The following is a 22229-nucleotide window of genomic DNA, read 5'->3' as shown; positions in this document are numbered from 1 at the left end:
CAATAATGTTAATTATTTTTACAGAGGCCTAGCTTCTCCCTACGAGCCCCGTGAGGGCGGGGAATGTGGCTAGGCCTGGGGACAGTTAGTCCCAACGATGAGGGGGTACTTGTACCTCCTCCCATGGGAGACTTAGGTCTCAGACACTCCCTAGACAGGGAGCCAAGGCCGGGCCACCACTTGGAAAAGGCCCGGGCCGGGAGAATACCGGCGAATCGACGAGAAGATAGAAGTAACTGCATCAAAACCTTAATTTATATGCATTTAAGGGCTCACCTCTCCTGAGCCGCACTGGGACCTTGTAGGTGTCTGGGAGGCCGTGGGCCGGGGTGTGGCCAGGGCTGCCGCTGTTGTCCTGCTCGCTGTCTGAACCCTGCCCTTCCTCGCCAGCTTTTCCTCGCTTACACGTCCGTCCACGGAGACCCACCGAAGAGATTGGAAGAGTTTGTTGGCTCGAGATACATGCGATCTCTGCAGGAGAGACGTACATTATCATGAAAACGTATTCGGAAAATAAATGAGGAGAAGTGTTTAGGTAAAATCTACACTTAATGTCAGGCAACACCAATAACACTGACCATGCATATAAGCCATTCCTTTGCCCTAAACATTATACAATTCTACTTTATAAAATAATTATAAAAATATTAGATGGCCATTCCAGCTATGATAACTAATTGCAATGCTAACGTCAACAAAATTCATATAATAAATGCTGGAATGATGTATTTCATAAGAATATTGAGTGGCAAGAAAGGAGGAGGAGGATTATTGGGGCCATATTTGATTATAGGAATGAGTTGGACCATAGGAAAATGGGCTAAATAAGACGCTTACCGGCAGTGGGTCCAGCGCCTACCACCCCACCACCAGCACCACCACCACCACTACCACCACCACCACCCTCACGCCTTTTCCCACCCATGAAGGAGGAAGACCATGGTGGTTGTGACTGGCCTTCGTAACAGTCTTGGTGGCCAAACGTCTGAAACTGTAGAGTGTAGTCGAGCACGCCGCCGATACCACTATCGGGTGGGAAGCTGAAGGTGGCATAGGGGCAGATCTCGTAAGGCTCATCCACTGCCAGGGAGAAAACCCACCATCAGGAAGACAAGGGAGTGAGAGGATGGTAGATCAAGAAAGGACTGAAGCACAAGGTAGGACATAAGTGACTGGTGACAAAACACTTGAGAAAATGGAAGAGTAATACAATTACAATACCGCTGACAGTAGTGGACGGTCACTAGAAAATAAAAATTACACACAATATTAGCAGTAAAAATCATTCGTACAAGAGAGAAGCCACTACGAGGATACTAAGAAAAGTCTATATATAAAAACTCTAAGCATTGCTGACATGTTACTAAGAAACAAGACAAGATAGGACAACAAGCAGATGGTGAGACAAACACAGCCAGCATCAGAGGCACCAAGTTACAAAGCAAACCAGATACGACAGACTTATATAAATTTTAGAAATAAAAAATAGTGTTCAAAGAAAATAAAACTATTAATGTTACCTTTGACGAAAAAAAAAAAAACAGTAACAACTTGGTGAACTTAACTCTAGAGAGATTTAACTTAATTATGGCACTGAATTCGAAAATACACATGATTTTATTAATGATTTCTTGTAAATCATATAGACAGGTTTAGAGGCACATAATTCAGTCTGCGTTGATAATGTCTATTCCCAAACTCTTGCTAACTTGCTTAAAAAAAAAAACTGTTTTTCCAATAAATTTGTGTTGCATAATTTCGATAATCAAATTCGCCGACGCAAAAATTTTCTGCATTACAAAAGCTGAACAAATTTCTTTTTATTTACCAATACCAGATCTTTGCAGCATCACTTATTTGATCTATATTTTACAAGATTCAATGTTTCTGGAGTAGTGTGAACTGCAAGAATAATTTTTACAAAAGCATATAGAAAAGTGATTTTCCTCTTTAACTGAGTTCAGAAAATCTTAAGACTGATTCATTTTTGATATAGCAATACATATGTGCACATACAGGAGATCCTGCTTATGTGCAGCAAAAGGTGAGTAAGTTCACAAAAATGTGCACTGTACAAAAATGTGCACTGTACAAAAATGTGCACTGTACAAAAATGTGCACTGTACAAAAATGTGCACTGTACAAAAATGTGCACTGTACAAAAATGTGCACTGTACAAAAATGTGCACTGTACAAAAATGTGCACTGTACAAAAATGTGCACTGTACAAAAATGTGCACTGTACAAAAATGTGCACTGTACAAAAATGTGCACTGTACAAAATTTTTTGGCACAAATAAAACGAGAAACATCACGTACTTAACGATTTGCTATCGAGCCGAAAGCGTTGCAAATGTATATTTGCAAAACGATCTGCAATTATAGAGCAAGATCTGACTCTACGAGGTGCTGTTGAAAAGCTCTATGGCTGTCTCCAAAATAATATAAAGGTTTAACTAATAAATATAATGGTTTACTTAATCAAGAAGTGTGAGAGGCGCTGATCCCAGCGCCTCTCACACGTCTTGAGTAATTTCTGGTGTTCTTTTTTTCTCTTAAGACATTTAGCACGGAGTGAGATTCCGCTTGAATCTCCTTCATGTCATTAAAACGCCTCCAATTAAGTGCCATTTTGATTTCTGGGAAGAGAAAGAAGTCACAGGAGAGTATATCTGGGGAGTAGGGAGGATGCTGGACGATCGCCATGTTGTTTTTAGCAAGAAAACGATAGTCTTCCTGGTTTGGGTCAGCAAGAGAGGCATAAATTTCACAGCCACTTGCCTCTGATTTAAATTTACAGTTAAACTGCCTTGACACAAGAAATTCCTACAGTAATTGCAGTAGATACTGTAACGACTATCTTCATGAATAGCTTTCCTCACTTTTATTGTTGTCTGTTTTTGACATTGATGGACGACCAGTGTGCTCATCATCAAACGATGTTTGTCCTGCATTCTATCAAAACACATTCAAAACTCTGTGTCCGACCCATTCTTTCATTGCCAAATACTTGCTGAAACATGGGAGTTTTTCCAGCCATTTTACCAAGCTTAAAACAAAATTTCACACACACTGTTCCTTTTTTTTTAAAGATTTCATTCTGTTACACAAAAATTAACATTGAACCGAGAACACAACATAAAATGCCTGTTTAAATTTAATGGAATGCCTGACCACACTGAAATTCGCCATATTACTTAACAAAACAAGGTAATGCACAACTTGATCTGCACTGCTGCCATATATCACCCAGGAAGTGCTCAAAATTTTGAATCCATGAACTTCTTGATAGCACCTCGAACACACACACAGAAGAGAATGATTGCAGAGAGCAAGAAGCGTGAGTTACAAGCCGAAACTGCAGAAACTATGATATAGAGCCTAGAAGAGAAATTGAACAAGTTCAAATGGGATATGGAACTAAAGAGCAGAAGGGGCATGGCATTAGAAGCAGGGATATCAGTGAGCAGCGAGGAGACCAAAGGATGGGAAGTACTTATATCCATCACAGGCCAGTGGGAGGCCAAGGATGTGTCAAGAAATAAAAGGGGCATGCTGCTGGGTACAAGAACAGTCACAGAGGGGACTGAAGGCAGGGGAGATAAGTCCCTTGTAGTGGTACTATCATGCCACAGGAAGATCCAAGAAATGGTATGGGAAGCAGCAATTTTGACTTTTAAATGAGATGCAGAGATATGGAGAGAAATGATATGAGAAGAGGAGAGGGAGGGGGCAATCTTTGTTTATGGACATCAGGAGGCTGAAGGGATAACATACAACGAAACACGACAGGAAAGAAAAAAAAAATATTGAAAATATCATAAAACTACCAAGAGAGGAGGACATGACTGAGATGACAAGTTTTAAGAAAACAAGGAGATACTCGAGGAAAGAAAATTGTCTAGTCAGGTTGACTTTCAGGACAGAAATGGTGGAAAACAGTATCCTGAAAGAGAAACCACGGTTAAAGCACTCGATAAAATACCAGTGGGTGCACCTTGAATGCAACAGAACATGAACAAAATGACAGAAACTGAAAGAGAGGATATAATGATGCAAAGTGCAGGAAAGAACATAAGAAAGAAGGAACACTGCAACAGGTCTGCTGACCCATGCGGAGCAGGTCCATGTCCCCCCCCCCAGATTAAACTAATGACCCCCCCCCCCCGGAATAGCCCAATGACCCACCCAGTCTGATCATCTCCACTCAAGGATGGAGCACTGTACCAGACCCAGCAGCACAAGCTAGTCAGGTCCAACTCACACCCACCCACACCCGCTCATGTATTTATCTAACCTATTTTTAAAACTACACAACGTTTTAGCCTGAATAACTGTACTCAGGAGTACAGGCCAGTCACAGGGGGGACCTCAGACTAGTGAGGACCAGCAAAGACAACCACTCAGAGAATACCATCAACCCACACTCCCTACACCAAAACCAAACAAAAGCATACAAAATAAACCATATTCAGCACCTTCACATTAGTTTCCCATAGTATTCTGACAGGTCTCTCACTCCCCCAGCTTCCATAAATCTCCCCAGAATGCAGAACTGAAGAAAAAGCTGAAGGTATGGTACACAAATGAAGTGGAAATAAATAAATATGAGTGTCACGAAAGAATCATGGAGGCATCCCCAGACATAGCACTCATAGAAACAGTGCTCACGGGGATAACAGATGTGATTTATCCAACTGTATAACAGGTCCTGAGGAAAGATAGAGGGAAGAGAAGGGAAGGAGGAGTTGCATTGCAAATAAAAAAACCAGTGGAGTTTTGAGGAGTTGGAAGGAATGGACAGAAGGGAAGCGAAGGACCACATATTAGGAACAGTTCAGACTGGAGGAACCAAGGTAGTGATTGCAGTGATCTACAAACCACCACAAAATAGCAGGATCCCAAGATAAGAGAATGATGATAGCAACAAAGATTGAGAGGGTAAACATGGAGCCACGTAGGGCTCAGAAACATGGAGGGTTAAGATGATGGAGGTGGTCCGGAAAACCTCAGGTTAGGTACACTACCATAGAGAGAGAGAGAGGAAAGGATGAACCAACAAGTCTGGACCTCGTATTGACCTCGAGTAGTTCAGACAATGAGGACATCACATATGAAAGGTTCTTAGGAGCTAGTGACCACGTGGTCCTGAACTTGTAACACATTCTAGAGATAACAGTGGATAGTTAAGCAGCACGAGGAGGACGGGAGAAGCCAAGCAACAAGAGAAGGGACTACACAGGCATGAGGTAATTCCTGCATTAGGTGCAGTGGCGAAGAGAGCTAATGAAATGATGGAACCCGTGACTGTGAACTACGGGAACGCACAGGAGAGGTTTGTACCCAAGGGCAACAGAAACAATGTAAAAACCAGAACAAGCCCTTGGTTCACCCGGAGGTGTAGAGAGGCTAAAACTAAGTGCATCAGAACATGGAAAAAGTATATTAGATAAACGACCCAGTAAAGTAGGGAGATGAATAAAACAGCCAGAAAAAAAAATATGCATGGATAAAGAGGGAAGCCCACTGGCAGTAGAAGAATGGCATACATTGTAGTTTCTGACAAACGTGTAGTAATACTTTATTTGTAATGTATCCCCCCCTCAAGGAAGGTTCCTTGATGTTGGTGAGGGGCTCTTGATTTAGGGAATTGGATCTGTGCTCCAGTTCCCCGAATTAAGCCTGAATGCCTTCCACATCCCCCCCCCCCCTGGCGCTGTATAATCCTCCGGGTTTAGCGCTTCCCCCTTGATTATAATAATAATAATGTAATGTATCCCTCAAACCTCATTGTATCTGGCATTTCTGCACCATCAATGTACATTAAAGTACCATGTTTTGTAATAAAATATACCTATTTGTAAAGCAAATCGATAGCTTGGTAGGAAGGAAATATTCAAATACCTACTGGAAGAAACCTAAAAATTCCCCTGAAGCCTCTTAATCCACTTCTCAGAGGCTGTGAAGTTTACCTGGAGAGAGTTCCGGGGGTCAACGCCCCCGCGGCCCGGTCTGTGACCAGGCCTCCTGGTGGATCAGAGCCTGATCAACCAGGCTGTTGCTGCTGGCTGCACGCAAACCAACGTACGAGCCACAGCCCGGCTGGTCAGGAACCGACTTTAGGTGCTTGTCCAGTGCCAGCTTGAAGACTGCCAGGGGTCTGTTGGTAATCCCCCTTATGTATGCTGGGAGGCAGTTGAACAGTCTCGGGCCCCTGACACATATTGTATGGTCTCTTAACGTGCTAGTGACACCCCTGCTTTTCATTGGGGGGATGTTGCATCGTCTGCCAAGTCTTTTGCTTTCGTAGTGAGTGATTTTCGTGTGCAAGTTCGGTACTAGTCCCTCTAGGATTTCCAGGTGTATATAATCATGTATCTCTCCCGCCTGCATTCCAGGGAATACAGGTTTAGGAACCTCAAGCGCTCCCAGTAATTGAGGTGTTTTATCTCCGTTATGCGCGCCGTGAAGATTCTCTGTACATTTTCTAGGTCAGCAATTTCACCCGAGTTGAAAGGTGCTGTTAGTGTGCAGCAATATTCCAGCCTAGAGAGAACAAGTGACCTGAAGAGTGTCATCATGGGCTTGGCATCCCTAGTTTTGAAGGTTCCCATTATCCATCCTGTCATTTTTCTAGCAGATGCGATTGATACAATGTTATGGTCCTTGAAGGTGAGATCCTCTGACATGATCACTCCCAGGTCTTTGACGTTGGTGCTTCGTTCTATTTTGTGGCCAGAATTTGTTTTTGTACTCTGATGAAGATTTAATTTCCTCGTGTTTACCATATCTGAGTAATTGAAATTTCTCATCGTTGAACTTCATATTGTTTTCTGCAGCCCACTGAAAGATTTGGTTGATGTCCGCCTGGAGCCTTGCAGTGTCTGCAATGGAAGACACTGTCAATGCAGATTCGGGTGTCATCTGCAAAGGAAGACACGGTGCTGTGGCTGACATCCTTGTCTATGTCGGATATGAGGATGAGGAACAAGATGGGAGCGAGTACTGTGCCTTGTGGAACAGAGCTTTTCACCGTAGCTGCCTCAGACTTTACTCTGTTGACGACTACTCTCTGTGTTCTGTTAGTGGAAATTATAGATCCATCGACCGACTTTTCCTGTTATTCCTTTAGCACGCATTTTGTGCGCTATTACGCCATGGTCACACTTGTCGAAGCCTTTTGCAGTCTGTATATATTACATCTGCATTCTTTTTGTCTTCTAGTGCATCTAGGACCTTGTCGTAGTGATCCAATAGTTGAGACACACAGGAGCGACCTGTTCTAAACCCATGTTGCCCTGGGTTGTGTAACTGATGTGTTTCTAGATGGGTGGTGATCTTGCTTCTTAGGAGCCTTTCAAAGATTTTTATGATATGGGATGTTAGTGCTATCGGTCTGTAGTTCTTTGCTGTTGCTTTACTGCCCCCTTTGTGGAGTGGGGCTATGTCTGTTGATTTTAGTAACTGTGGGACGACCCCCGTGTCCATGCTCCCTCTCCATAGGATGGAAAAGGCTCGTGATAGGGGCTTCTTGCAGTTCTTGATGAACACGGAGTTCCATGAGTCTGGCCCTGGGGCAGAGTGCATGGGCATGTCATTTATCGCCTGTTCGAAGTCATTTGGCTTAGGGATAACATCGGATAGGCTTGTGTTAACCCAATTTTGTGGCTCTCTCATAAAAAATTCATTTTGATCTTCGACTCTCAGTCTGGTTAGCGGCTTGCTAAAAACTGAGTCATATTGGGACTTGAGTAGCTCACTCATTTCCTTGCTGTCATCTGTGTAGGATCCATCTTGTTTAAGTAGGGGCCCAATACTGGACGTTGTTCTCGACTTTGATTTGGCATAGGAAAAGAAATACTTTGGGTTTCTTTCGATATCATTTATGGCTTTTAGTTCTTCCCGCGATTCCTGACTCCTATAAGATTCCTTTAGCTTAAGTTCGATGCTTGCTATTTCTCTGACCAGTGTCTCCCTACGCATTTCAGATATATTGACCTCTTTTAGCCGCTCTGTTATTCTTTTCCATCGCCTGTAAAGGGAGCGCCTGTCTCTTTCTATTTTACATGTACTCCTCCCTTTTCTTACATCGAGTGCTAGCTATTTGTAGTTCTATTTCTAACTGTACTTGTATATTGGACAGCTTACTGTGTACGCTCCTGATTTATATTTATTGTTTGTGTTTGATAAGGGCGCCTACAACCCCATCCGTTTACAGTCTGCTTTATTGTCCAACGAATCCGTTTGTAACCAGTCAAGGGTTCGGACCAGTCAAGGGTTCGGACCAGTCGAGGGTTCGGACTAGTCTGATCTGATCAGTGGGTCACTTATTTAAAACATACTGGTCGGTGATTTGGGCTAACACATGAAGGATCTACTTGAAATTATCTACCTGAGTAATATGTGATTTGATTGATACAAAAGTATAACTTGCGTGTTGAAGAGCCTGTGATTTCTGGCAGCTCCTACAGTGACGAACGGTCGAGCCTCAACCCTTGTTTATCAATCGCTGTATCTAGCTTTTCTAGTTTTTTTTTCGTCTCCACCACAATAAATGCTATATTATCACTATAGTTGACTGGTAGAAATTTTGGAGGAAGGACGCTTTTTCTGTAGTAATAATTGCTTCTCGTTGTGTATATTGCGACCGCTGGTAACTACAGGTTATATGAAATTCACAGTATACGTCTGGTATTTCAAGAAAAAAGAAACTAATGAAAGTCACTCCACTCCACTAAGTACCATTATAATACTGGTTAATTGCTACTACACAACACTGTATTCTGCTATTCACTGGTATCACTAGATTATATGCGAGTACACTAGCAAGCCAGGAAGATTATTAAAAACAGCTGACCACTGTGGTAAGTTTCTGGCGACTTCCGGCACCTGCCTCTATAGGCTTATCACTTCATTTACATTCATTTATTTATCATCTATATACTAGGGAGCCACTGTAGTATACACTATACACTATGTATACACAATGTTATCAGGGAGACTTTCTCTTTCTCTCTCTCTCTCTCTCTCTCTCTCTCTCTCTCTCTCTCTCTCTCTCTCTCTCTCTCTCTCTCTCTCTCTCTCTCTCTCTCTCTCTCTCTCTCTCATTCTCTCTTTCTCGCTCTCTATTTTTCTATTAACACATCGGCCGTTTCCCACCAAGGCAGGGTGGCCTGAAAAGGAAAACTTTCACCATCATTCACTCCATCACTCTCTTGCCAGAAGGGTGCTTTACACTACAGTTTTTAAACTGCAACATTAACACCCCACCTTCAGAGTGCAGACACTGTACTTCCCATCTCCAGGACTCTAGTCCGGCCTGCCGGTTTCCCTGAATCCCTTCATAATGTTACCTTCCTTACACTCCAACAGCAAGTTAAGTCTTAAAACCTTTTGTCTTCGTTCGTTCCTATCTAACATGCTCACGCAAGCTATCTGTAAGTTCAAGCTACTTGTACACAAAATCTTCTTTACCTCCTCCCTCCAAACTTTCCAAAAAGGACCTCTACCCTGCCTTCCCTCCACTATAGATTTATACACTCTCGAAATCATTCTATTTTGTTCCACCCTCTCTACATGTCCGAACCACCTCAACAACTCCTCCTCAACCCTCTGGATAATAGTTTTGGTAATCGCGCACCTTCTAATTTCCAAACTACGAATTCTCTGCATTACACTGACTCTTCCATGGACAAAAGTTCTTTGTCTCCACAGACTCTTCAGACCACCTCTCACCTTTTTCCCCTCGTCAGTTTTATGATTCACCTCATCTTTCATACTTATTTGTTGACACGTCCACTCCTAAATATCCGAATACATTCATCCCCTTCATGTTCTCTCCCTCCAACCTGGTATCCAATCTTTCATTACCTATTTTTTTTTATCCTCATCGTGGGTCATAAGCGTGTTAGCACCTGGAGAAAAGAGGAATGTAGAGGAGAGAGAGAGAGATTTTGGGAGATGTTAATTGAATGTATAGGAACCTTTGAACTAAGTGAGAGAGTAATTGTGGTAGGGGACCTGAATGCTAAAGTAGGAGAAACTTTTAGAGAGGGTGTGGTAGGTAAGTTTGGGGTGCCAGGTGTAAATGATAATGGGAGCCCTTTGATTGAACTTTGTATAGAAAGGGGTTTAGTTATAGGTAATACATATTTTAAGAAAAAGAGGATAAATAAGTATACAAGATATGATGTAGGGCGAAATGACAGTAGTTTGTTGGATTATGTATTGGTAGATAAAAGACTGTTGAGTAGACTTCAGGATGTACATGTTTATAGAGGGGCCACAGATATATCAGATCACTTTCTAGTTGTAGCTACACTGAGAGTAAAAGGTAGATGGGATACAAGGAGAATAGGAGCATCAGGGAAGAGAGAGGTGAAGGTTTATAAACTAAAAGAGCAGGCAGTTAGGCTAAGATATAAACAACTATTGAAGGATAGATGGGCTAATGAGGGCATAGGCAATGGGGTCGAAGAGGTATGGGGTAGGTTTAAAAATGTAGTGTTAGAGTGTTCAGCAGAAGTTTGTGGTTACATGAAAGTGGGTGAGGGAGGGAAGAGGAGCGATTGGTGAAATGATGATGTAAAGAGAGTAGTAAGGGAGAAAAAGTTAGCATATGAGAAGTCTTTTACAAAGTAGAAGTGATGCAAGGAGGGAAGAGTATATGGAGAAAAAGAGAGAGGTTAAGAGAGTGGTGAAGTAATGTAAAAGGAGAGCAAATGAGAGAGTGGGTGAGATGTTATCAACAAATTTTGTTGAAAATAAGAAAAAGTTTTGGAGTGAGATTAAGAAGTTAAGGAAGCCTAGAGAACAAATGGATTTGTCATTTAAAAATAGGAGAGGAGAGTTATTGAATGGGGAGTTAGAGGTATTGGGAAGATGGAGGGAATATTTTGAGGAATTGTTGAATGTTGATGAAGATAGGGAAGCTGTGATTTCGTGTATAGGGCAAGGAGGAATAACATCTAGTAGGAGTGAGGAAGAGCCAGTTGTGAGTGTGGGGGAAGTTCGTGAGGCAGTAGGTAAAATGAAAGGGGGTAAGGCAGCCGGGATTGATGGGATAAAGATAGAAATGTTAAAAGCAGGTGGGGATATAGTTTTGGAGTGGTTGGTGCAATTATTTAATAAATGTATGGAAGAGGGTAAGGTACCTAGGGATTGGCAGAGAGCATGCATAGTTCCTTTGTGTAAAGACAAAGGGGACAAAAGAGAGTGCAAAAAATATAGGGGGATAAGTCTGTTGAGTATACCTGGTAAAGTGTATGGTAGAGTTATTATTGAAAGAATTAAGAGTAAGACGGAGAATAGGATAGCAGATGAACAAGGAGGCTTTAGGAAAGGTAGGGGGCGTGTGGACCAGGTGTTTACAGTGAAACATATAAGTGAACAGTATTTAGATAAGGCTAAAGAGGTTTTTGTGGCATTTATGGATTTGGGAAAGCGTATGACAGGGTGGATAGGGGGGCAATGTGGCAGATGTTGCAGGTGTATGGTGTAGGAGGTAGGTTACTGAAAGCAGTGAAGAGTTTTTACGAGGATAGTGAGGCTCAAGTTGAGTATGTAGGAAAGAGGGAGATTATTTCCCAGTAAAAGTAGGCCTTCGACAAGGATGTGTGATGTCACCGTGGTTGTTCAATATATATATAGATGGAGTTGTAAGAGAAGTAAATGCGAGGGTCTTGGCAAGAGGTGTGGGTTTAAAAGTTAAAGAATCTAACATAAAGTGGGAGTTTTCACAATTGCTCTTTGCTGATGACACTGTGCTCTTGGGTGATTCTGAGAGAAGTTGCAGAGGTTGGAGGATGAATTTGGTAGGGTATGTAAAAGAAGAAAATTGAAAGTGAATACAGGAAAGAGTAAGGTTATGAGGATAACAAAAAGATTAGGTGATGAAAGATTGGATATCAAATTGGAGGGAGAAAGTATGGAGGAGGTGAATGTATTCAGATATTTGGGAGTGGACATGTCAGCGGGTGGATCTATGAAAGATGAGGTGAATCATAGAATTGATGAGGGGAAAAGGGTGAGCGGTGCACTTAGGAGTCTGTAGAGACAAAGAACTTTGTCCTTGGAGGCAAAGAGGGGAATGTATGAGAGTATAGTTTTACCAACGCTCTTATATGGGTGTGAAGCATGGGTGATGAATGTTGCAGCGAGGAGAAGGCTGGAGGCAGTGGAGATGTCATGTCTGAGGGCAATGTGTGGTGTGAATATAATGCAGAGAATTCGTAGTTTGGAAGTTAGGAGGAGGTGCGGGATTGCCAAAACTGTTGTCCAGAGGACTGAGGAAGGGTTGTTGAGGTGGTTCGGGCATGTAGAGAGAATGGAAGGCGGGGTAGGGGTCGGCCTAGGATAGGTTGGAACGAGGGGGTAAAGGAGGTTTTGTGTGCTAGGTGCTTGGACTTCCAGTGGGCATGCATGAGCGTGTTTGATAGGAGTGAATGGAGACAAATGGTTTTTAATACTTGACGTGCTGTTGGAGTGTGAGCAAAGTAACATTTATGAAGGGGTTCAGGGAAACCGGGAGGCCGGACTTGAGTCCTGGAGATGGGAAGTAGAGTGCCTGCACTCTGAAGGAGGGGTGATAATGTTGCAGTTTAAAACCTGTAGTGTAAAGCGCCCTTCTGGCAAGACAGTGATGGAGTGAATGATGGTGAAAGTTTTTCTTTTTCGGGCCGCCCTGCCTTGGTGGGAATCGGCCAGTGTGATAATAAAAACAAATAAAAATCCTCATCGCCTTATTCTTTCCTGTATTCACTTTCAATTTTCTTCTATTACATACCCTACCAAACTCATCCACCAACCTCTGCAACTTCTCTTCAGAATCTCCCAAAAGTACAGTAGCATCAGCAAAGAGTAACTGTGACAACTCGCACTTTGAGTTAGATTCCTTATCTTTTAAACCCAAACCTCTTGCTAACATCCCCATCTATAAATATATTGAACAACCATGGTGACATCACTCACCTTAGGAAATACTCTCCCTCTTTCCTACATACTCTAACCGGAGCCTCACTATTCTCGTAAAAGCTTTTCACTACTTTCAGTATCTTTACTCCTATACCATACATCTGCAACATCTGCCGCATTGCCCCCCTATCCACCCTGTCATACGCCTTTACCAAATCAATAATTACCACAAAAATCTCTTAACCCTTATCTAAATACTGTTCACCTATATGTTTCGCTGTAAACACTTGGTCTACACGTCCCCTACCCTTTCTAAAGCCTCCTTGTTTATCGCCTATCCTACTCTTCGTCTTACTCTCAATTCTTTAAACAACAGCTACCATTAAATTTACCAGGTATACTCAACAGACTTACACCCCTATAATTTTTGCACTGTCTTTTGTCCCCTTTGCCTTTATACAAAGGAACTATGCATGCTCTCTGCCAATCCCTAGGTACCTTACCCTCTTCCATACATTTATTAAATAAAAGTACCAACCCCTAAAAAACTATATCCCCACCAGCTTTTAACATTTCTAACTTTATCCCATCAATCCCAGCTGCTTTACCCTCTTTCATTCTACCCACTGCCTCACAACTCGCTGCTCCTCACTCCTACAAGATGTTATTTCTACTTGCCATATACACGAAATCACAGCTTCCCTATCTTCATCAACATTTAACAATTCCTCAAAATATTCCCTCCTTCGATATATATATCGTACCAAATAGGTAAAGCTTGGGATTTTGGCATAAATAGTAACGCTCTTCTATGTATGCAGTAATTTCGCAAAAATCATTTTGAACTTGACCAAAAAATATATATTTCATTGTGTTTGTTTATTATTAAATTATTGTAAACTTATGTCAAATATATTTTAGTACAAAATCATTAATTTTTATATTAGCATCATTGTAGAGAAAATTTTAGAATGGATTTAATTTCAAATGAGTTCTTGCTAATTGACTAGTTTCACCTATTCAGCACGACATTATATATATATATATATATATATATATATATATATATATATATATATATATATATATATATATATATATATATATATATATATATATATATATATATATATATATATATATATCGTACATACAAACCTCGAAAAGCTCTTATAAAAACATGTATATCCAGCACCATACACCATGCTTCCAGTTAACGTGGAAATGATTGTGTCGATGCATGGACTTTTTAGAGGCATATGTTATGGAAAAACAATGTGAAATTAATGTTAACGAGGGAGTGACCAGTCAGTGCATCCACCCCCACGTCACGGGGGTGGGTGGAAGAGGTGGGATGTGTAACTGGATGGTGAGTGAACACATTGGTTCAGCAGTGTCCATACCCACATTGTTCATAGTGTACATGGGAAACAAATAAAGTTATTGTGTATTGTAAGACAGTGTGAACAATATATAGTGCGCAAGTCCATGTGTATTGTACTTCCCGGGATAACCCCACTCAACCTGCGCCTCCCCCACCTAATTCCCAAGGGAAGTTTTCCCCTTCCCCTCCCGGCCCCTCAAACTCCACCAGGCCACCACGGTCAAGTTCACTACCTTCCACGCACCATACCCACCCAGCATGTCATATTCCACTCCTATTGTCTAGTCTAGCAGATGGATGCCAACCAGGAGGAAGCAAGCAGCCAGGGAAATGGCACGGTTGGCAATACTAGGAGAGGCAAGTGTCGGTCATGCTTACAGCTTTGTTGTCTCAACTCTAATGGTTTCCTCCGCAAACACGGTAGTTGCCCTTGTTCAGGATGTCCTCCTGTGGAAAGTGATGCTCCAGAGCCACCTCAGGCACCTGAACCCACTCCAACAGATTTTATCTCATCAGACAATCTCTTAGAAGCAATCAAAGCAACAGGTACGAGGACACTCACGGTGGCCCGGTGGCCTGGTGGCTAAAGCTCCCGCTTCACACACGGAGGGCCCGGGTTCGATTCCCGGCGGGTGGAAACATTTCGACACGTTTCCTTACACCTGTTGTCCTGTTCACCTAGCAGCAAATAGGTACCTGGGTGTTAGTCGACTGGTGTGGGTCGCATCCTGGGGGACAAGATTAAGGACCCCAATGGAAATAAGTTAGACAGTCCTCGATGACGCACTGACTTTCTTGGGTTATCCTGGGTGGCTAACCCTCCGGGGTTAAAAATCCGAACGAAATCTTATCTTATCTTATCTTATCTTATTCCCAAAGCAGCCCGTCCACACGCAGCTGGGAAACTTACAGACCTCCTGAAAAAAGTAAACGAGGGTTTCACTATCTTAAATGCTCCACCAACCATCAAGGCATGGCACAACTTGCTACGTTTTGGCAATGTCTGCTTAGCTGTGCCGGAAAGAAGGGGAAAGAGGCTAGCCTCAATGATAATTAAATCCTTAAGAGATTTTCCTAGAGTTGATAACCTCATTCACCTTCCCCGTCAACACAAAAAAGGGAGAGGCAGAACCCCCACTCACTCTACTGACAGTGAAAAAGTCAGAGTCCAGGTGAGCAAGAAAATTGAAGAGGGCAACACAGTGGGGGCAATCAGAATTATTACCAGTGAAGATACAGTTGCTCTCAGGGATGCTGACACGGCTGAAGCACTTAGAGGAAAGCACCCTGCCAGGGAAACCAGTGGCACCAACAGTTCCAACACCTCTGTCCCCACTATGGAACCATTGATTGTGGAAGACTCAGACATTTACAAAGCAATAATGTCGTTCCCATCTGGCTCTGCTGGGGGTTACACTGGAATAAGGCCACAGCATTTAAAGGAAATGGTTAATCCAGTTATTGGGGAAATTGCAGAGACACTGCTTTCAGAGATCACAAGGTTCGTCAACAATTCCTTGGCTGGTCTGATTCCTGATGAAATTAGACCTTTTTTTTTTGGTGCAACACTTTGTGCACTTAAAAAGAAGGATGGAGGAATTCGGCCAATTGCAGTAGGCAACACGTTACGCCGCCTCGTATCCAAAGCTGCTGTCCGAAGTATTCGTGGACAGGCAGCCATGATGCTTCAACCAAACCAGCTTGGCTTTGGGGTCTCTAAAGAAAGTGAAGCAGCGATTCATGCAACAAGGGCATATATCAACAACCTGTCTGAGGACAATGCAGTGGTAAAATTAGATTTCAAGAATGCGTTCAATCTCCTGAAAAGAGACGTGGTATTAGCAGCAGTACAAGAACATTTCCCTGGTCTCTTCCCTTTTGTTTCAGCTGGGTATAGCAAGGAATCAATGCTTCTCTTTGGAGAGCATGAAATCACATCATCGGAGGGTGTCCAACAAGGAGATCCTCTTGCACCATTTCTCTTCTGTATTGCAGTTAGGGAAATCACAGTCAGACTGACCAGCGAGCTAAACATCTGGTTCCTAGATGATGGCACACTAGCAGGTACAAAGGAGTCCCTCCTACATGACCTTACACAGGTAATGACACGGGGACAGGAAATGGGTCTCATCCTGAATCCATCCAAATGTGAAATCATCTCAGTCAGTCAACAAGTGATAAATGCAGTGAGATCAAAACTACCAGGAGCAGCAGTCATTGCCCCCACAAATAATGTCTTGCTAGGAGCACCTCTGGGAAGCAATGCCATTGACACAATTCTCAGGAAGAAATTGGAAGAGTTAAGGAGAATGGAACAACGAATATTCAATCTGGACACCCACGATGCCTTGTACCTTCTCACAAAGTGCTTGAGTCTGCCCAGGTTGACATATTTCCTAAGATGTGCACGTTCATATGATAACCCTATACTGCACGAATATGACAGTATTCTGAGGCAGATTTTTACGAAAGTACTTAACCTTACTCTAGAAGACGGGCAGTGGAACCAAGCTACACTTCCAGTCAGACTAGGAGGCATTGGTGTCCGCAAGTCATCACAGATTGCGTTACCTGCTTTTCTGTCCTCGTGTATTGCATCCAGAGAGCTTGTAGCAGCGATTCTCCCTGAACATCTTAGGGACAAGATTGGAGCCCAGGACCAAAAATTCATTGACGGAGCAATGATCTGGGATAATCTAACGGGCTCAGAAACCAGACCTGCTCCCCCCAACAACTACAAACAATCGCACTGGGATGGTCCAATAGTGGAAAATATAGCCTCAACGATGCTTCAGAGTGTGTCAGGGAAGGATAGAGCCCGCCTGCTGGCAGTGAGAGCCCCTCATGCTGGGGACTTTCTGTTGGCTGTTCCCAACTCCAGCCTTGGCACACGCCTCGACCCACAGACCATCCGCATCGGTGTTGCCCCTCGACTTGCCGCCCCTATTCTCGCAGAACACAGGTGTATTTGTGGCAGTGAATCAGCAGACCGATTCGGGTACCATGGTCTTGTGTGCCGTAAATCCGAGGGAAAGAGTGCAAGACATGAGGAGGTTAATAACATTATCAAGAGGAGCCTCACAACAGCTGGATGCCCAGCAGTAAGGGAGCCACCCCAACTATGCAGATCTGATGGCAGCCAGAAGCGTCCAGATGGTATCACCCTTCAAGCCTGAACAGATGGGAAGCAGGTGGTGTGGGACTATACATGTGCATCTACCTTGGCTGATACCTATCTCCAATACACCAGGGAGGAAGGAGGGGCAGCTGCCAGCTTTAGGGAGTCCCAAAAGTCTAGAAAATATGGAGAACTTGCCCATCATTATATGTTTGTTCCCATAGGCTCAGAGACCCTTGGCTCATGGGGAAAGAGTGCATCTAATTTCCTTAAGGAGCTGGGAAAAAGACTCATCAGGGTAACTAGGGATCCCAGGGCAGCTAGTTTTCTGTTCCAGCGGCTCAGTGCGGCTGTTCAAAGGGGTAATGCATGCTGCATTTTGGGCACACGCCCCAGCTCTGAGGAGCTGGATGAGATTTTCGCCTTATAATCGGTGATACACACGTAACAACATGTACCGTATATGCCACCTTTATATCAACAATGTATCTCTTAAATCTTCTGTGCCATATTATGTAATAAAATATTCCTATTGGTAAAAAAAAATAGTTTAAAAGATGGGGTGGTAGGGGAAGTGGAATATTCAAATGGCTTCAGGAAGAAATCCAAATATTCTTCCTTGAAGCCTTTTTATCCACTTCTCCGAGGCTATGGATCCCACAATTTACACCAGAGGTGGACCCCATCCTATTATATATATATATATATATATATATATATATATATATATATATATATATATATATATATATATATATATATATATATATATATATATATATAAATAAGATAAAGAATCACAAATAAAGTGGGAGTTGCCACAGTTGCTCTTTGCTGATGACACCGTGCTCTTGGGAGATTCTGAAGAGAAGTTGCAGAGATTGGTGGATGAATTTGTAGGGTGTGCAAAAGAAGAAAATTAAAAGTGAATACAGGAAAGGGTAAGGTTATGAGGATAACAAAAAGATTAGGTGATGAAAGATTGGATATCAGATTGGAGGGAGAGAGTATGGAGGAGGTGAATGTATTCAGATATTTGGGAGTGAACGTGTCAGCGGATGGGTCTATGAAAGATGAAGTGAATCATAGAATTGATGAGGGAAAAGGGTGAGTGGTGCACTTAGGAGTCTGTGGAGACAAAGAACTTTGTCCTTGGAGGCAAAGAGGGGAATGTATGAGAGTATAGTTTTACCAACGCTCTTATATGGGTGTGAAGCATGGGTGATGAATGTTGCAGCGAGGAGAAGGCGGGAGGCAGTGGAGATGTCATGTCTGAGGACAATGTTTTTTACTTGTCTAATGTATTATTAAACTCTTCCTAAATTTTATTAATTATAAATTAATCAAATTTATATAAACCAAAAGAAATATTCATATTTTTGAAACTGATTTTTCTGAAGGATGATACAATTATATTCCTGTCGACCATGATCTTGCTTGATACAACTTTCTCAACCTTTCGAAAATGAATTGGATGGTTAAAATCTCTCACATGAATAAATATAGAATTAAAATCTTGTCCAGTTCTAATGCTATATTTATGTTGTTTTATTCTTAGTTTGAGACTTTAACCAGTTTGATCATAATAAACTTTATCACATATCTTACAAGGAATCTTATAGACACATCCGTCAGCGTTTTGGGGCTACAACAACATAGTTTCGAATAAATACCACTTGTTCGTGATTACAATAATATAAAATACTTCTCGTTGGGCTAGTACACCAAATGGGGAGTAGAATAAAATTAGCTCAGAAGCATCCACACCATCGTATGTCCTCAGATGACGGGTATAACACCTAGCTTGGATGGGTGCATCATTCTTGAGGATTGTGTGGTTCCGTGGACTAGAGCGTCATGAGTTTTCGCTCACCATGAGTGGTATTGAACAATAACAACACTCAACTCTTCGGCGAGTTGCAGTGTTGTTATTGATCAATACCACTCGATCGTGGGTACAATATATATATATATATATATATATATATATATATATATATATATATATATATATATATATATATATATATATATATATATATCTATATGCAAAACACCCACTCTGAAAGAATAGAGAAATTCCAAGCGCTTTCGTGACTACTCACATTATCAATGTTATATTGTGAGTAGTCACGAAAGCGCTTGGAATTTCTCTATTCTTTCAGAGTGGTTGTTTTGCATATTCTGAAATCACCTGTTTACTGTGATCTTATTGCATATATATATATATATATATATATATATATATATATATATATATATATATATATATATATATATATATATATATATATATATATATATATATATATATATATATATTTATTATCACACTGGCCAATTCCCACCAAGGCAGGGTGGCCCGAAAAAGAAAAACTTTCACCATCATTCACACCATCACTGTCTTGCCAGAAGGGTGTTTTACACTACAGTTTTTAAACTGGAACATTTACACCCCTCCTTCAGAGTGCAGGCACTGTACTTCCCATCTCCAGGACTCAAGTCCGGCCTGCCGGTTTCCCTGAACCCCTTCATAAATGTTACTTTGCTCACACTCCAACAGCACGTCATGTATTAAAAACCATTTGTCTCCATTCACTCCTATCAAACACGCTCACGCATGCCTGCTGGAAGTCCAAGCCCCTCGCACACAAAACCTCCTTTACCCCCTCCCTCCAACCTTTCCTAGGCCGACCCCTACCCCGCCTTCCTTCCACTACAGACTGATACACTCTTGAAGTTATTCTGTTTCGCTCCATTCTCTCAACATGTCCGAACCACCTCAACAACCCCTCCTCAGCCCTCTGGACAACAGTTTTGGTAATCCCGCACCTCCTCCTAACTTCCAAACTACGAATTCTCTGCATTATATTCACACCACACATTGCCCTCAGACATGACATCTCCACTGCCTCCAGCCTTCTCCTCGCTGCAACATTCATCACCCATGCTTCTCACCCATATAAGAGCGTTGGTAAAACTATACTCTCATACATTCCCCTCTTTGCCTCCAAGGACAAAGTTCTTTGTCTCCACAGACTCCTAAGTGCACCACTCACTCTTTTTCCCTCATCAATTCTATGATTCACCTCATCTTTCATAGACCCATCCGCTGACACGTCCACTCCCAAATATCTGAATACATTCACCTCCTCCATACTCTCTCCCTCCAATCTGATATTCAATCTTTCATCACCTAATCTTTTTGTTATCCTCATAACCTTACTCTTTCCTGTATTCATCTTTAATTTTCTTCTTTTGCACACCCTACCAAATTCATCCACCAATCTCTGCAACTTCTCTTCAGAATCTCCCAAGAGCACAGTGTCATCAGCAAAGAGCAGCTGTGACAACTCCCACTTTGTGTGTGATTCTTTATCTTTAAACTCCACGCCTCTTGTCAAGACCCTCGCATTTACTTCTCTTACAACCCCATCTATAAATATATTAAACAACCACGGTGACATCACACATCCTTGTCTAAGGCCTACTTTTACTGGGAAATAATTTCCCTCTTTCCTACATACTCTAACTTGAGCCTCACTATCCTCGTAAAAACTCTTCACTGCTTTCAGTAACCTACCTCCTACACCATACACTTGCAACATCTGCCACATTGCCCCTCTATCCACCCTGTCATACGCCTTTTCCAAATCCATAAATGCCACAAAGACCTCTTTAGCCTTATCTAAATACTGTTCACTTATATGTTTCACTGCAAACACCTGGTCCACACACCCCCTACCTTTCCTAAAGCCTCCTTGTTCATCTGCTATCCTATTCTCCGTCTTACTCTTAATTCTTTCAATAATAATTCTACCATACACTTTACCAGGTATACTCAGCAGACTTATCCCCCTATAATTTTTGCACTCTCTTTTATCCCCTTTGCCTTTATACAAAGGAACTATGCATGCTCTCTGCCAATCCCTAGGTACCTTACCCTCTTCCATACATTTATTAAATAATTGCACCAACCACTCCAAAACTATATCCCCACCTGCTTTTAACATTTCTATCTTTATCCCATCAATCCCGACTGCCTTACCCCTTTTCATTTTACCTACTGCCTCACGAACTTCCCCCACACTCACAACTGGCTCTTCCTCACTCCTACAAGATGTTATTCCTCCTTGTCCTATACACGCAATCACAGGTTCCCTATCTTCATCAACATTTAACAATTCCTCAAAATATTCCCTCCATCTTCCCAATACCTCTAACTCTCCATTTAATAACTCTCCTCTCCTATTTTTAACTGACAAATCCATTTGTTCTCTAGGCTTTCTTAACTTGTTAATCTCACTCCAAAACTTTTTCTTATTTTCAACAAAATTTGTTGATAACATCTCACCCACTCTCTCATTTGCTCTCTTTTTACATTGCTTCACCACTCTCTTAACCTCTCTCTTTTTCTCCATATACTCTTCCCTCCTTGCATCACTTCTACTTTGTAAAAACTTCTCATATGCTAACTTTTTCTCCCTTACTACTCTCTTTACATCATCATTCCACCAATCGCTCCTCTTCCCTCCCGCACCCACTTTCCTGTAACCACAAACTTCTGCTGAACACTCTAACACTACATTTTTAAACCTTCCCCATACCTCTTCGACCCCATTGCCTATGCTCTCATTAGCCCATCTATCCTCCAATAGCTGTTTATATCTTACCCTAAGTGCCTCCTCTTTTAGTTTATAAACCTTCACCTCTCTCTTCCCTGATGCTTCTATTCTCCTTGTATCCCATCTACCTTTTACTCTCAGTGTAGCTACAACTAGAAAGTGATCTGATATATCTGTGGCCCCTCTATAA

The 22229-nt window shown here is 42.0% G+C and overlaps 1 protein-coding gene across 1 annotated transcript in view; it reads right to left on the bottom strand.

The window, feature by feature from the left end:
* Positions 1 to 276: 276 nt before the first annotated feature.
* Positions 277 to 22229, bottom strand: part of LOC128705299 (uncharacterized) — a gene marked incomplete at both ends in the record, with an annotated part of 44066 nt that continues 22113 nt past the window's right edge. Inside the window, 2 exons of the mRNA XM_070081322.1 lie at positions 277 to 471; positions 838 to 1080. Of these exons, the coding sequence (XP_069937423.1) occupies positions 277 to 471; positions 838 to 1080 (438 nt within the window). The remainder of the gene's footprint in view (positions 472 to 837; positions 1081 to 22229) is intronic.

This window comes from Cherax quadricarinatus, unplaced genomic scaffold (assembly GCF_038502225.1).
Source record: "Cherax quadricarinatus isolate ZL_2023a unplaced genomic scaffold, ASM3850222v1 Contig2324, whole genome shotgun sequence".
NCBI classification, from domain to species: Eukaryota; Metazoa; Arthropoda; class Malacostraca; order Decapoda; family Parastacidae; genus Cherax; species Cherax quadricarinatus.
The sequence above is the reverse complement of the archived record's forward strand: the minus strand, read 5'-3'. Positions and strand labels throughout refer to the sequence as shown.